The 17,104-nt window shown below is 36.2% G+C and overlaps 2 protein-coding genes across 2 annotated transcripts; both read right to left on the bottom strand.

Moving 5' to 3' along the window:
- Window positions 1-7,941: 7,941 nt before the first annotated feature.
- Window positions 7,942-11,174, bottom strand: LOC132054202 (uncharacterized). The gene is made up of 2 exons (XM_059446248.1): window positions 10,618-11,174; window positions 7,942-8,233 (listed from the first exon to the last, which is right to left on the bottom strand). The coding sequence occupies exons 1-2, from the start codon at window positions 11,172-11,174 to the stop codon at window positions 7,942-7,944; spliced, it is 849 nt and encodes a 282-aa protein (XP_059302231.1).
- Window positions 11,175-11,257: 83 nt separating this feature from the next.
- LOC132054872 (uncharacterized) lies at window positions 11,258-12,654 on the bottom strand. The gene is made up of 2 exons (XM_059446831.1): window positions 12,136-12,654; window positions 11,258-12,051 (listed from the first exon to the last, which is right to left on the bottom strand). Exons 1-2 carry the CDS (start codon window positions 12,595-12,597, stop codon window positions 11,842-11,844), a joined length of 672 nt encoding a protein of 223 aa, XP_059302814.1. The 5' UTR covers window positions 12,598-12,654; the 3' UTR covers window positions 11,258-11,841.
- Between the last annotated feature and the right edge of the window lie 4,450 nt (window positions 12,655-17,104).

Below are 17,104 nucleotides of genomic sequence, written 5' to 3'. Positions count from 1 at the left end.
GAGCTCAGCCAACTTGAACTCATTATGACGTATCAAAAACAAGGGCTTGACCCTATACTACGTGCATCTGGTACATTTACCCATTGAAAATTTTACAGACTTGTTTCATCCTTTATTAAATATAATAAGCAAAAATATATAATATAATATATTGTAATTTGGAATCCAAATTTCTTTGCATTTGTCTATATTTTGGTGAATAGAGCTTATGATGCATGTGTTGGTGATAAGTAATAGTATAAGTATTCGCAAAATAATTAAGATGTACAGAAATTAAATTTTCCCAAACTCCATGGGATAAAAAGAAAAGTAAATAATAAGGATTTACAATAGTTCTCAAGCAATGATGGATGTACGACACGAGTATTGGGTCACCTAAATACCGTGTTTTCAATATGAAGTACATATATGTATGTAAAATTCTCAAATTTTTTAATAAATGTTTAGATTCTGAACTCATAGTTTAAAAAATGTACCAAGTTTAGTAGTAAGAACCTAAAAATTTGAATTCATCAAATTAAAATGCTAATCCGCCTTTAATCTCAAGACATTTAGAATTAAGGATAACCGTTATTATACTGAGCGTTAAAAAATAATATAACCAAATGGTCTATAGTCAAAGATACACAAAGTCTAAACGAGCGATTTGAATCCTTTCCTCGCTGGCTAGTTGGAATAAATATCTCAACAATAACTTTTATTAAAACTCATTTTTCTAACCGTGTTACCTATAAAACGAATCCCTCTTTTATTTACTGAAGAAGACGCAAGTGATACAAATGAATACACATTTGATGGCTAATTCTGTAAATCAAAATCTCGAGTCGGAGGCTTCATCTCTAAATTTCGGCTTTTTAAATAAGAGGAAATACATAGTCGCTTAGAATTGCATAAAACAATTTAGTGCAATTCGAATATAGTTTTAACATAAATTAATTGTCGGAAATTCCCAAGTTTTCTAGAGAAATCCACCGTGCAGAAAAGCAAAACAATCCAACAAACACGACCTTAAAAGGTGCTGATCTGCTGATGTCACCAAAATATTAACGGTCCGATTTTTGCCGTCTTCAATCTTCTAAACGCTTCCTCATAGTAACTTACATGGGCCTTTTAATTAAAGGTGACAAAAAGGTTTTAAAATTGAGTTGGAGTAACTCTAGTTTTTTTAATTAAGTGGGGGTGATAAACTTTAGATTAGTGATTAGGGAGTTTTGACTTGCCCCAAAGCTATACTTTTAATACTTTGATCTCAAGCTTTGTTTTTTACACTCTGCCCCTAAGTTTTATTTTTAACACTTTGACCCAACCCATATAAACCCTACAGAGCCAAAAAAACGCGCCAATTTTTCTGTTTGCCTGCGCCGTTTCCACCATTTTTTGCTCTTCTTTTTTGCTTCGTTTCTTCTTCTTCTTGCTTCTTCTTCTTCTTATTCTGCTGCTCGTTTCTTCTTCTTCTTCTTCTTCATCGTCCAATTGCTTTCTTCTTCTTCGTCTGCCATTGTTGCTCAAAAAAGAAAAAAACAAGACCACCCGATTTTGCAATTTTTTGACTGGATTTCATTCGTGTAGCACTGGGAATTACTTCATAAGTGTTTCCTCTCATTCCATTGTTCTGCTTTCTTCTTCTTCTTCTTCTTCTTCTTCTTCTTCGTCCGCCATTGTTGCTCAAGAAAGAAAAAAACGTGACCACCCGATTTTGCAATTTTCTAACTGGATTTTGTTGGTGTAGCACTGGGAATTCTTCATAAGTGTTTTCTGCTCATTTGGTAAGTACAACAATACTGTTTTATTTCAATTTTTCATCCGGGTATAAATCTCTGCGGGATTTTCCAACAACTTACGATGAGGCCGTTGTAGTTGTTGCAACGTGATAATGTGTTGTTGCAACTTCTACAACAGATTATGAAGTTGTTATAATTGTTGTATAAATAACTAAACAATCGAGTGAGTTGTTGCAAATGTATTCCACTTGTTGCAACAACTCAACGATGTGTTGGAGTCGAAATTCGCTTTTGTCGAAAACGTAACCCAAAAAGCTGAAGTCGCTTCCAACGATTATTGACTTGCTGCAACATGTTGTCTATTTGCTGCAATAGGTATTCCACTTGTTGCAACAACTCAACGATGCATTGGAGTCGGCTTTTTTGTTTGAAACAAACCCAAAAAGTTGAAGAAACAACTTCCAATGTATTATTGACTTGCTGCAACAAGTGGAATACCTATTGCAACAAGTAGCCAACTTGTTGCAGCAAGTCAATAATCTGTTGGACATCTTCAACAGTCTGAAACAGAACCCAAAAAACTGAAGCTGCTTCCAACAGATTATTGACTTGCTGCAACAAGTGGACTACTTGTTGCAACAGGTAATACACTTGTTGCAACAAGTCAATAATCTGTTGGAACAACTGCTGCTGCTGTTTCATTTTGTTATAGTTTGGTATGTACTCTCATGACCCATTTTTTGTTAAACAAAATATCTTCAGGTACCTCGAACACCACTATTGGGGGACTCAATAAAAATAAGGGTTGATTGCCATGGTGAATGGATCGAGAAGAACAATCGATATATTTAGCGATGGAAGGGTAGTGACACGTTAGAGGCGATAGCGATGACTGTCCAGGGAGATGTTCTGTTTGATGATTTTGTAAACCTAATGATCACCTATTGCGAATTAACTCGTGAACCAAAAGATCTTGCCATCACTTACATGCACAGCTCTTTTGAAAATCAGAGGGTCTTGCCATTTAAGATAACTGATCAGGTTCGTTTGCGTGCTTATTTGAATGATGTAGCTAGGCCCATTTTAAGGGTATATGTTGTTGGAAGCCTGGTAGAGAACCAAAATTTATCTCAAGACCAACAAGATGTGTTAAATAATGAATTAAATGGGGCGGATGTGGATATCCCAGATAACGGAAGTGGGACTGACCCGATTCCTATACCCAAAGTTGCGAGCAATACAGTGGGCACTACACAATTAATACAGTCTAGCCATGTTCCAGATGATGAAACAGGTTTTTATAAACGAATGTCATTCAAGAACAAGGAAGCACTAGCAACTTCGTTGAAACTTGCTTGCTTGAAGAAAGATTTTAGAATCAGGAAGCGATTAATTCGCATACTGTGTATTGCTTCAGATGTGTACATCCGGAGTGCAAGTGGTGGCTAAGGGCTGTGAAGCTTTTAAGTTCTGACAGATTTTGTATCAGAACCTACATAAAGCATCACACATGTGGTTTTGTGCACATTATGAGCCTTAATCCACACGCTACAGCGAAAGTCATTGGTGAATACTTCAAAGATAAGTTTCCTTACGGTAAAGGCCCATCTACAAAAGATATGAGTCAATTAATCCGTACAGATTTAGGTTGTAAGGTAAGTTATTGGAAGGTCTAGAAGGGCATGGAGATCGCAAAGGCTTTGACAAGGGAGACACATGAGCATGGGTATGCGGTGCTTGATGCGTACCGTTATATTCTTCATTCTGCAAATCCAGGAAGTAAGACGGCATTGAAGGTTGATGAAAATGGGAATTTCAAGTATTTTTTTGTAGCCCATAAGTCTTGGATGCTTGGTTTTGCGCAAATGAAAAAAAGTCATAGCTGTCGAAGGGACATTCTTGAGGAGCAAGTACGAAGGAGTGTTGTTGTCAGCAGTCACACAAGATGCGGAGAATCATATTTTTCCAGTGGCATTTTGTGTAGTGGACAAGGAGTGTGATGCTTCGTACAAATATTTTTTTGAACAAATGAGAAACTATATAGAGGATACCCTTGAGTTGTGCATAATTTCTAATAGACATCCAAGTATCAAAAAGGCGGTTTCAATTGTCTTCCCTACATGTCATTATGGTTTTTGCATGAGGCACCCAAGGGAAAAACTGAGAACCACCTTTCATAATGGGGCGGTTGTATCTCAATTTTATAAAGCAGCAAAAACGTACAATATTGATGTCTTCAATGACCATTTCAATCAAATCAGAGATTTGGTTCCTGGGGTCGCCGAACATCTTGTACGTGCTGGATTCCACAGATGGAGCAGGGCATTCTGCCCCGAAAATAGGCATTTGCACATTTCTGTTTCCAACAAGTAACATATCTGTTGCAAATAATAGGTAACTTGTTGCGGCAAATATTGTACTTGTTGTGATTTTTCCAACAGCTGAGCCTCAGCCACCTGTTCCAACACTAATATGTTTGTTTTGTCAGGTATAATTTTATGACGACAAACGTTGCTGAGTCGGTGAACTCAATGTTCAATGTTGAAAGAGAATTTCCCATTACTGCTCTATTTGATTCCATAAACAGGAGGTTTACTAAGAAATTTCATGAGAGGCGTATGGAGTTCATCGACTCACCAACCATCTTTGCTCTCTCAATGGAAACAACATATCAAAATTTGTCAACTTGGGTAATAAGTTATTGGCCCATCAAATTGCCAACTACAAGTTCAGCGTCATCGGTCACGGTTCAGTTGCAACAGTCGATCTGCAAAGAAGATCTTGTACTTGTAGAGTTTTTGACATGGACAAAATACCTTGCCCACATGCTATGGCAGCACTTCGAGTCCAATATGGTGAAGACTTTAGAAGGCGGATTTATGACTACTCATCTTCATATTATAGGGTGGAGAATTACATAATTGCATACTGTGAGGAAATGAATCCCGTGCCTTCTGAAGAATCTTAGGAAGTTCCTATGGAGATTTTAGAGAGAGAAATACCTCCTCCACATGTTGATTCGAGCAAACCGGGAAGAAGACGGACAAAGAGGAGGCGTGGAATCGAGGAATCATTTGCAACGAGGAAAAACAAATGCTCTATATGCAAAAAAGCTGGCCATAAAAAAACTACATGCCCAAACCAAATTGTTCCATAGTTGTTAAATTTGCAATGTCTTGTAATAATAATTACTATTGTTTGTGTTTGTGAAATTGGATTTTATGACATTTTTATGTTGTTTCTGTTAGCGAACTTGGTTTAAATGATATGTTGATCTTACTCAAATCACCAATGTATGTTCTGTGGTTTTGTAATTTTTGAACAGTTTCCACCAAGTAAAAATTCTGTTGCAACAGCTGTGTAACTTGTTGGGATTTTCCCAACTAGTAATCGGACTTGTTGCAGCAACTAACTTAACTTGGTTTTCCAACAAGTGATATGACTTGTTACAGTAAGTTATTTGGTGTTTTGAGTTTTTACAACAAATGGAATGAGTTGTTGCAGAAACTCCTTAACTTGTTGTGTTTTATCCAACAAGTGATATGACTTGTTCAACAGCTATGTTACCTGCTGCAACAGATTATGCAATTGCTGCAACAGGTTATGCAATTGCTGCAACAGATTATGCAATTGCTGCAGCAGATCATGCAATTGCTGCAACAACTAGGATATGAGTCACATATATTTAGTGATTAATAGAGGGAACCAATGATATTTAGTGTTAAACGAAGGGATTCAATGATATTTAGTGATCAATATATTTATCTACTAACATCCTTAATGGATTAGACTATAATTTCATTGATAGATGGGTAATTCTAAGCGTATACTTCCCAAATCGAGCAATCGCTGGAGTAATTTGATGAGAACTACTTGATTAGCCCATATTTAGATGTAAACAAAGAAAACTAATGATATTTATTGTTTACTATATGTACCTAACCACTTTGATGGTATTCTGAGTCAGGACATATGATCGACTAAGCGTATTCTTCCCAAATCGAGCGATCCTTGGAGTAATTTGATGAGAACTACTTGATTCGCCCATATTTAGATGTAAACAAAGAAAACCAATGATATTTATTGTTTACTATATGTACCTAAATAATTTGATGGTATTTTGAGTCAGGACATATGATCAACTAAGCGTATTCTTCCCAAATCGAGCGATCCTTGGAGTAATTTGATGAGAACTACTTGATTCGCCCATATTTAGATGTAAACAAAGAAAACCAATGATATTTATTATTTACTATATGTACCTAACCAATTTGATGGTATTCTGAGTCAGGACATATGATCAACTAAGCGTATTCTTCCCAAATCGAGCGATCGTTGGAGTAATTTGATGAGAACTACTTGATTCGCCCATATTTAGATGTAAACAAAGAAAACCAATGATATTTATTGTTTACTATATGTACCTAACCAATTTGATGGTATTCTGAGTCAGGACATATGATCAACTAAGCGTATTCTTCCCAAATCGAGCGATCCTTGGAGTAATTTGATGAGAACTACTTGATTCGCCCATATTTAGATGTAAACAAAGAAAACCAATGATATTTATTGTTTTCTATATGTAACTTGTTTAAACAGGTTACTCATCTGTTGCAACAGATAAGCCACTTATTGCAACAGTTTATCAACTTGTTGCAACAACTAACCCATCTGTCGCAACAGATGTGTCAGTTGTTACAACTTCTTCAATAACTGCTAGATTTGTTGCAACAACTGACTCATCTGTTGCAACAGATCACAAACTTGTTGCAATAGATCAACAACTTGTTGCAACTTCTTCAACAGCAGTTAGATTTGTCGCAACAACTGACCCATATATTGTAACAACTGACTCATCTATTGCAATAGATTATCAACTTGTTGCAACAACTGAAGCATCTGTTGCAACAGATTACAAACTTGTTGCAACTTCTTCAACAGCAGTTAGATTTGTCATAACAACTGACCCATATGTTGCAACAACTGACTCATCTGTTGCAACAAATTATCAACTTGTTGCAACAACTGACGTATCTGTTGCAACAGATTACAAACTTGTTGCAACAGATTATCAACTTGTTACAACTTCTTTAATGTACCGTTAGATTTTGTGACTTGTTTAAAACCACTGAAACTACTGAACATAATGTACTGAACACAATTTAAATACTGAACACCTAATAGATACTTAACAAAATGTCTTAGAAAGGTACTGAACACCTAATATATACTTAAATTACATAATGTCATAAAAAAAACACCTAATATATACTTAAATTGTTCAACAGGCCACATTTGGGCTCCAAAAAATGCAAAATCAATAAATTGTTTATCAGCCCATCTTAGGGCTCCAACACCTTTTCAATGACACCTAATGCCCATCTCCATTGCATCCTCCCCACAGAGTTGTCGCCGAGTAGACTTTTGGGTTTTGTCACAGTTGTGCCGGTAAGCAAAGCCTCCATAAAAGCAATTGACCACGAATCACATGCCCTACTAGTGACATTGCGGAGGAGATTCTTTAGCCTATTGAATGCCCACGGTTCATTGAGTAACTTTGCAGGCAAGTGTGCGAACATGCCACTCTGTTTCAATAACTTGGGCCATAATTCCATTACCGGCTGCATGAAACAAAAGAAAGCATCATCTTCGTAGACAAAAACGTTGCAGTCATACACATTTACCACTCCCTCTTCAATCTTGAACTCAAGAGTGACAAAATGTGTGACCTCAATATTCATCACTGTTAAAACCCTCTTTGCACCAACCCACGAGCAGCCACCCGGGTAGGGTCTAAGCAGCCACCCGGGTAGGGTCTAACACCTCTACAATAATCGACCATGTCATTATCCCACTTGAATTCAGCAAGTCTAACCTTCATAGGCACGACATTAGGAACTGTACTCTCATTTGTCAATTCTGCGTACCTCTTGAGATTGTTGTTGTAAAAGTTGAGGTCCAGGATTATGGAGGTCCAGGATTATGTCAGTGGAATCATAGTACTCAGGGAAATTAATTTGCCTCATACGCATTAGAAGCAGGACTTCATCTACATACTAAAGTAAAAGTAGTAAAATAGTTAGTTACTTGTTGTAAAAAATAAGTAACTTATTGTTAAATGTATTATCTACTTGTTGCAACAAACTAGTTAACTTGCCGCAACATTCAACAAAATAAAGGACCTGTTGCAACAACTAGTTAACTTGTTGCAACAGATTATCTACGTGTTACAACAACATACTGAATTAGATAGATATATACAAGTGTTGAAACTTACCCAATCCTCCCACCAAATTTTCATTCTTGTCAAAGCCTTGAAGTCTGCTGCTCCAAATTCATGCATTGAGTACATAGTTTTCCCACTCTTTTTGGATTTGATTACAGTCTTAACCTTTTTCTTTCTTTGGGCATGTACAGGCTTGAAAATGTCCACCTTCTTTAGCACTTTTGGCCCAACATCAAGAAGAGGAGTCTCAATTGACTTACTGGGAGTAGAAACAGATTTTCTTGATCTAACTTGTTACATCCCGTATTCTCGTGCGTTAAGTTACATCATAGGTTAGTCACATAAGCTCAAAGGACAGGATTATGTTTGAAGTTATAAGTGTTTATGTTATGTTCAACAAGTGATAAGTAAGAGCACGAAGGTTGGAGGTTAAACGAATCGGAAAAAAAAAAAAAAAAAAGTTTCGCTGCGTTTGGGATGTTGAATAACTCATACAGACTGTATGGAGTTTTGGACATATCCAAGTATGCAAATAAAGATATCGGTGTATAAAAGTTTTAGGTCTCGAAATAATTTCCGTGGATGAACAAGAATCGCTACGTAGTCGATGAACAAGATCACTACGGTGACTTCGGAGCAACTATACAAAGGGGTTTAACCCCTCATTTTCAATAAAGAAAACAGCCCAAAAATATTTCCCAACAATTCTAGAAAGTTCTCCAACCTTCCCTCCATTAAATTCCAACGCAAGTTAAGTAAAAATCTCCGGATTCGGTTCCGCCGGCGATAGTTACGATTATAATATTGTGTTGCGGTGAATTTGTGGCTTGGGAGTAAGGCAAGTATTGGAGATATCGCGGTATTAGCGGAAGTAAGGTATGAATCTTTCTCTTTGGTATCATTTAAGGCTTATTTACGGAGATAAATTTATGGAATAATTATGTAGCAAATTCGTTTGTGGAGGAGTTGGAGAAAATATCATGTGGAGTATTTGATGGAATATTTTGGTAGTAATGAGGTTGTTGTTGTTTCTGTTATTGTTATTGGTTATTGATTGTTGGTATTGAGAATTCGGGCTAGGCATATAAATAGGGGAGATGCTGTCCGAATTTCGGCAGACCTTAAAAGGAATTTATTTAAAGACTTAAGATAAGAGTGTGACAATGAGCCTAATGATAATACGAATGGTTGCCTATGTAGATTATGAGATGACGAACGATCCTAAATAAATCGCGCGACAGGAAGCAAGTTGGAAAGTCGGAGAGTAAGCTCCAAAGGTATGTTAAGGCTAGTCCCTTTCTTCTAAAGGCATGATTCCTTTCTTATGAATCCAATAGGTGTTTTTCAAATGTCCCATGATCCCTTTATGTGAATCCATAAATGTTTTCCAAGAATATTCTTATTCTCAAAAGCTAGAAATTCATGATTCATAGAGTTCATGATTCAAAGGCATGACTTTTTTCTTGATAATCCATAAATATTTTCCAAAATGTTCCTATTTTTCGAGTCAAAGATTTATGATTCTATAAGCTTTTATGACAACAACAACGGACATGTTTTTACAATATGAATGACGATGTCAAAGATGAGAATGTTTCTATGATGATGATGATTTTAATTCTAGAAATTCCAAAGCTTATGATGTTAATACTATTATGAGATTATTGAGCTTATTTCATGATTTTCTTGATTTTATTCATTGTTGTTGATCTCACCTTATAATAATCGTTCCTTCAAGGTGGGATAAACGATAATGATTGATCCATAATATAATCGGAGGCTACCGACCTTACGTCACTCCGATATAGTTGTGGCTTTGATTGGGCTCTCATGCATGCTTTATATATATGAATGTATTTTCTCACACCGAGCCGCGCTATAGTCGGCGGGTACGCACCTATTGTGCAACCACCGATCGCCTGGTATTACACACCGAGTCCCGAAAGGGCCGGGTACGTTACACACCGAGTCCCGAAAGGGCCGGGTACGTTACACACCGAGTCCCGAAAGGGCCGGGTACGTTACACATCGAGTCCTGAAAAGGCCGGGTACGTTATGATGATGATATTATATCTATATATGTATGTAAGAAAAAGTTTTTTTTTAAAAAGCTGAGCATGCATGACATCCGCCTTATGAGGTATCCGATGTACAAAGTTATCTCTCTTATTCCATGTTACCTTCCATATCTATATTATATTACTATTCATGCCTTACATACTCGCACATTATTCGTACCGACGTCCCTTCTTGTGGACGCTTTTCATGCCACGCGTGTATACAAACGAGTAGAGGATATTAGTAGAAGATGTTCCAAATTGGATTGGCGAGCTCTATTTCGTTCCGAGTGTTGCCGAGTCGAGTATCTATGTTATGGTATCTTGATTTATGTTAGAGACTTTGCGGACGAGTCACGTATATAACATGTCTTGTAAGCGGCTCTGTAAGCCGATGTATCATTATGCATTATGTTACAAATTTCATATGATTACAGATTTTACTTGATTTGAGAAAGACGAAAAGCATGTTTTTTGAAAAGCTTTCATTATGCACTCATTTCATGATTTAAGGGTCCAGTAAGATTATGAGTATCACGAGAATCAGTGGGTTCGCTCGGCCCTAAGTAAGGGTCGGGTGCCCATCATGCCCTATCAAAAGTTGGGGTGTGACATAACTGATGAAAGTGCCTTGGCAATTGCTTTGCCCCTCCTCCGAACATAAACAAGAGTATAAGGTGAGGAAAGATTCTTTGATGGATTGATACCCCTCTTGGATATCAACCTCTGGATAGAAGTGTTTGTGGCTTCTTGAGCCTGCACTAATTCCTCCACCTTTCTAATCAAATTATTCATTTTGTCCTTGCAAGTGGTGCACTCACAAGCACATGAGGGCACCTTAGAGGTACCGGCACCAACATCAGCAAATCTTCTACCACTCAATCCACCACCACTAAAATTACCATCAAATCCGAAAAAATCACAAAATCTAGCAACTGGAGTAAATCCACCAATATTAGCATCATCATCTCTTAATTTTTCCCCATCAATACTTGCTGGGACATCATCACCAACACCACCACCACCAACAACAACAACAACATCAACAGGCAGAACAACACCACCAATAGCATCAGCACCACCAACAGCATCAACAGCAACATCACCACCGACACCACCAACAACAACAACACCAGCAACATGACCACCACCAAAGAAGAACAACATCATCGACCCTAGTGATGGTCGCCACTCAGCCTAATTCCCTTGAACCCATCAATCAACAGCACGATTTTATGGGCACAAGGGACAAGGTATGGCATCTCCAACTCTCTTATTGTTGGGACAAGCCATGGGTTCACAACCTACAACAAGAAAGTAGATATATCAAAATGGTGCTAAATCATAAAAAGCAAAACCTATTTAAAATAAGTTATCAGGTTGTTGCAAAAGGTTACACATCTGTTGGACATTGTCCAACAGATAGGTAACTTGTTGCAGCAGGTATCTCATCTGTTGGACATTTTCCAACAGATGGGTAACTTGTTGCAGCAGGTTACTCATCTGTTGGATATTGTCCAACAGATTAATAACTTGTTGCAACAGATTATTGTACTTGTTGTAAAAACTTACTGTAACAGATTCAGAAGTTATCAAATTAGCAAATAAAGTGATCTGTTGCAACAGATGTGGTACTTGTTGGAGATTTTCCAACAGATCGGTAACTTGTTGCAGCAAGTTTATCATCTATTGGACATTTTCCAACAGATGGGTAACTTGTTGCAGCAGGTTACTCATCTGTTGTAAAAAACTAGTTGCATGTTATAACAGATTCATCTATTGGGTAACTTGTTGCAACAGGTTAATCATCTGTTGGACATTGCAACAGATGCATATTTTATTGCAGCAGATTACCAAAGCTGTTGCAACAACTAGTCATCTGTTGTGTTCTAATGCTTACAGCTTCCTTAGGGGAGTTGAAAAGGTCAACAGTCAATTTTGTGTTGTTCCTGGCAGTGAGCCATCTAAGAATTCTTGGATAAGTAACTTCTTCGAAGTATTCCTTGACTTGATGCCTGAGGTGAGGAATGACTTCGAATGCCCAAGCCTCGAAAAAAAGATGCCATCAAAAATCAAAATAGTGATTGAAATAACAAAAAAAAAAAAGGATAAAACATTGAAGAAAATTTACCATGAAAGCCCAAGGGAAGCCATATAGGTTTTGTGTCTTCCCCGTTAGCTTCAAATCCTTTATCAAATATTCAACAGTCAAGCTAAAGCTTTTAAAACCCCAGGCATAGTTGTTGAAAGCATCATAGTCCTCAGCAAGTTTAATCAGTCCAAGCGGTGCGTTGGTGTTTAGGTCTCTTGCCCAAAGAACACCGTGCACAAACCAAACTAAGCACAGTGCCTCCTTGTGCTTTTTTGAGAAAGTTTTGGACTCCAAATCTTGCAACAATTTCTTTTGAATGTAGCTCTTTCCCACTAAGTTTACCAAAGAGACATCATTCTTAGTTTCGGAACCCTTTGCTTTCTTGGCTGCCTTGGGAGTCTGGGCTGGCTTGGTTAATACAACAGTAGGAAGAGGCTCACAAGGATAACATCTCAATCCGGTCACTATGGCAAAATCCTTCATGCCAAAACAAACCGGCATGCCACAGTAATTAATCCAAACCTCATCCTTTATATCACAAATAATCCTATGCTTCAAAAGCTCAGACACCATTGTCATTCGAAATTGGATACCGGTATCTTCAGGCAAAATCTAAATAGAGCCCAAAGCAGCTAGCCCTAAAGAAATTCTCGAACCCCTACTGCCGAAGAATGCCCCTAAAGGTGTCAAAACTCTTGCCCATGCTTTGATCTGACCACAAAATCACTGGACAAATTATTATTTCCATTCAGTGGCATCGTCACGCTGTACTTTTCAATGCTGAAACTCTTGACGACCTTGTCAATGAAAGGTCTATTAGGATCTGTGGCAATACTAGAAGACTCAACAAGATTGACATCCACATTATGTTTCCTTTTTCTTCTTAACTCGGCCAAGGTCTGATCTGTTGATTCTTCTTCTTCTTCATTACCCTTTTCAGTTTCTGCATCTTTTTCACCTCCTTCATCCCCTTCATCTCCTTCTTCTTCATCTACTTCTTCTTCATCTTCTTCTTCTTCATCTCCTTAATCATTTTCTTCATTATCTTCATCTCCTTCAAAGATTTTCTTCATCTCCTTCAGCAGATTTTTCATTATCTTTTTCACTTTCTTCTCTAGTTTCTTCATCTTTGTCTACTTCATCATCTCCTTCATCTTCTTTATCTTCATGTTGCTCTTTACTTTGTTCATTTTTATCACTTTCTTTTCATGCCCAACAGAGGTTTCGTGGGTTTCCTCTTTTTCTGAAGCCCCAGTTTCACTAACTCTTTCCTCTAGATTTGTTAATTGACAAATAGCAGTCACAAGTTTATCTAATGGTGTTTGCACCTTGGCTCTTTTACTACTTTCTCAAACTCTCCTTTTCTTTTAACTGGAGCCATTTTATCTACACACAGGAGATAGAAAAACAGTTTTAATTGATTAGTGCAATATTCAAAGTAAAAAGGAAAAAGGAATATGTTGCAACAAGTAATCAGTTGTTGCAACAGATTAAGAATATGTTGCAACAAAATATGAAGTTGTTGCAACAACTTATTACTTGTTGCAGCAGAATCTTAAGCTGTTGGAAATAGAAAAACAGTAGCAACAGCTTAGCAACTGTTTTGATTTTTTACGTGCCAGCTTGTTGATATGTTTAACAATCGATTTTGTTCTTTGCAAAACCTCAACAATTGTTTTGATTTTATCCAACAGCTGTTGGATAAAATCAGAAAAGTAAAATCAAAACTTTTCCTAAACCATACCATGACAGCAAAAACATCTAAATTTAACTACAAAACATCCATATTTCACTACAAACACACAACTATCAGAAATCTCACTCACAACTTAAACAAAATACACCAAATAAGAGTTTTTTAACCATGCAACCTCAGCAGATGTTTGCAACTGTCAAACAAGTGCTGAATTTGCTGCAACAGCAACAACAACAACAACAACAACAGCAACAACAACAGCAACAACAACAACAGCAAAAACATCTAAATTTAACTACAAAACATCTATATTTCACTACAAACACACAACCATCACAAATCTCACTCACAACTTAAACAAAATACACCAAATAGGGGGTTTTTTAACCATGCAACCTCAGCAGAGATTTGCAACTGTCAAACAAGTGCTGAATTTGCTGCAACAGGTAACCTCAGTTGTTGGAAAACATCAACAAAATTGCAAGCCTTTTTTTCGAAACAACAAGGAGAAGAAGAACAAAAACAGCACCAAAAATCATAATTTCACAACCACAACCACTATTTACAAACTCACAAACCCCAACAAGTGCAACAAATACCCGAAACTACAACAAAACAAACAACATTCAAGACAAACTCATGTTCTTCTTCATCTTCTCTAACCAAAATCATCATTTTCACACTCTGATTTCAAAACCCTAACTTTTGAACCAAGTGAAAGAAAAACTTTACCTAAGAATGAATAGAGAAGCAGTAGCAATGGAGAGAGAGAGAAACGAGTAGCAGCAACGACGAGGAAGAGCAGTGATTTTGAAGAGGAACGAGCAGCAGCAGCAATGGTGGGGGTGGTCGCCGGTTTTTTCTGCTTTGCCGCCTGAGGAATTGCCTTTTTTTTTTTTTTTTTTTTGAAATAGAATGGAGTAGTTGGGGTCGTGGGGTGGGTTGAAAAAAGTTTTTGTATAATGTGTGTGGGCTTTTGTGTATTTTGTAAAAGATTATAAGTTTTAAAAATTATGATTCAGTCCCAACTTAAGTTAATCACATTTTTAAGACAAGTTTGACCTTGGCTGGTCAAACTTGTCACCATTTCTAATTAGGAGACTTTTTTGTCACCATAAGTTAAATTTTCCAACTTACTTAAACACGTCCACACCAAACTAGACTAATCCTAGCCATCCCTATATTTTCCTCACATTTGACGATCAAGAATCCAACGGTCATTATCTCACAATGACTAAAAGCCCCTTTAAAAGGTTATTATCTTCAAAACCTTTAGTTAATCATAAAGGGGTAGTTTGGCGGGGGTGTTAGGTTGAATAATGTTGGTACTAAATATTAGTATAATGTTTGGTTGCAAATTTAAGTTCAGTATAATTAATATTAGTAGTACTTAAACACTCTATTCAATATTTATTCTTATACATAGTAAATCATGACATTATAACAGTACTATTTCTATCCTAACACACTTTATTCAGTACAATACTATTTGAAAATTATGCAATGCATGTTTGTTATGAATGGGCCCAAACCAAAGATAAATAAAGGGAAAAAAACATAACTAGGCCATAGTTAAAAAATAATTCCAAGAACGTAGCAACATTAGTTAGTTTTCATTTCATAGCAATTAAATATTAGCAACTCCCCAAAAAAATCCCTAGAATTAAGTTGACGGAGGATCAATACGAAACTTTTCCTATATTTTTGGACAGAGTATTTATCTTCCATAATTGAAACAATCATTCAAATTTGTTTGGTCCTTTCCTTTTCTAAGGTATATTTTGCAGAAATAAAAATAAAACTTACCAAAGATTTGTGTATATATCTAATTATACTCGTATATATATATATATATATATATATATACATAACAAATACTAGTGAAATATACTTGGTATTTTCGCAAAATATATATTTTACAATAAATAGACATTGTATTTTCACACAAAAAAAGTATTTATACCATAGATATACATGGTATTTTTTCAACTGAAACATACTATTCATGTAGTATATTTATCCCATAAATATGCATAGTATTTTCACAAAATTATATTTATACCATGTATATACATGATATTTTCACAAAAATATATACAATATAATAAAAATATATATGGTATAACATATATAACCAATCTGAAATAATGATAATGGAAATAGATATTTTTCTATTTTGCTCAATCTGAAAAGTACGATTCAAATTTTCTATTTTGCTCAATCTGAAAACTATGATTCAACCTAATGACTGGGTAGTAGCATGCAGTTGGACAACAAAAAAAAAGGAAGAGAAAATTGAGATAATTGGATGTATTGATTAAAGAAGAACGAGAAAATGATATGAAAAATAGAATTAAGATAAAATATTAAGAGAATAATTGTGGATGTGGATCCCTAATTTAATGGAATGAATTTACTTATTCTCCCTGATTTGGTGGAGTAAATGACCGTGAGTGAGTGTACCCAAATGTTATAAAAGCTGCTATTTTTGTTCCACTTTAAGAATTATGCTAATTTTGTTTATAACCCAGGGTGATAAATAGTGTTGCGTAGGAAAAATTGCGGTTATGCGAATATTGTTGAGTCTAAACTCAAAATCTGTTTCTCCTTATCTCCATTCTAGCATCTCGAATTCTCATCCCCTTCTTTCTATCATTCGTATTTCAGTCAGATTCTTATTGTATTGCTACTCTGTTTGAATTAATACAAGTTGGGAGACGCGTTGAGAATTTGGTTTGTTACAATGTTATTTTAATACAACAAATCCAATAGTCGATAAAAATTAATGCAAAGATAACTACTAATTTCAGCATTATCCATCCCAACATTACTAATACACTTTATCCAGTATTATTCTTATACATCCTAACAAACGAACCTAAATTGTCGGGAATTTCCAAGTCTTCTCTTCTAGAGAACCCCCGTGGGGAAAAGCAAAACAATCCAAACAAACACGGCCTTAAAAGGTAGTGATCTGAAGTCACCAAAATATTAACGGTTCGATTCTTTCCGTCTTCCATCTTCTACCCCCTGCTTTACAATAATAACTTATATAAACACGTCCACAAAGAAACTAGACTGATCCTAGCCATCCATATTTCCTCCCATTCGACTATGAAGTATCCAACGGTCACTATCTCACATTCACTAAAAGCCCTCTAAAAGGCTATTATCTTTTAAACCTAACCCTAACGTTCCCAATTAGGGCAAGCTCTGTATGTATCTGTTTAAATTTATATGCATATATTTGTTTCCTGTATTTGTGCACGCATATACTCATTCAGTCATTCTGTCTCAAATTATCTGTTGTGC

This window comes from Lycium ferocissimum, chromosome 4, assembly GCF_029784015.1.
Source record: "Lycium ferocissimum isolate CSIRO_LF1 chromosome 4, AGI_CSIRO_Lferr_CH_V1, whole genome shotgun sequence".
Lineage (NCBI taxonomy): Eukaryota > Viridiplantae > Streptophyta > Magnoliopsida > Solanales > Solanaceae > Lycium > Lycium ferocissimum.
Note: the sequence above shows the minus strand (reverse complement) of the source record. Positions and strands in the feature narration are given on the sequence as shown.

Excerpts from the sequence above, each read along its gene's own strand:
- LOC132054872 (XM_059446831.1), bottom strand. The coding sequence starts at position 12,597 with ATGCCGGTTTGTTTTGGCATGAAGGATTTTGCCATAGTGACCGGATTG. Across the intron at positions 12,052-12,135 it reads GCTTCCCTTGGGCTTTCATG|GCTTGGGCATTCGAAGTCAT; the intron begins GTAAATTTTCTT and ends CTTTTTTTCGAG.
- LOC132054202 (XM_059446248.1), bottom strand. The coding sequence starts at position 11,174 with ATGATGTTGTTCTTCTTTGGTGGTGGTCATGTTGCTGGTGTTGTTGTT. Across the intron at positions 8,234-10,617 it reads AAGGCACTTTCATCAGTTAT|ATCAAGAAAATCTGTTTCTA; the intron begins GTCACACCCCAA and ends GTAACAAGTTAG.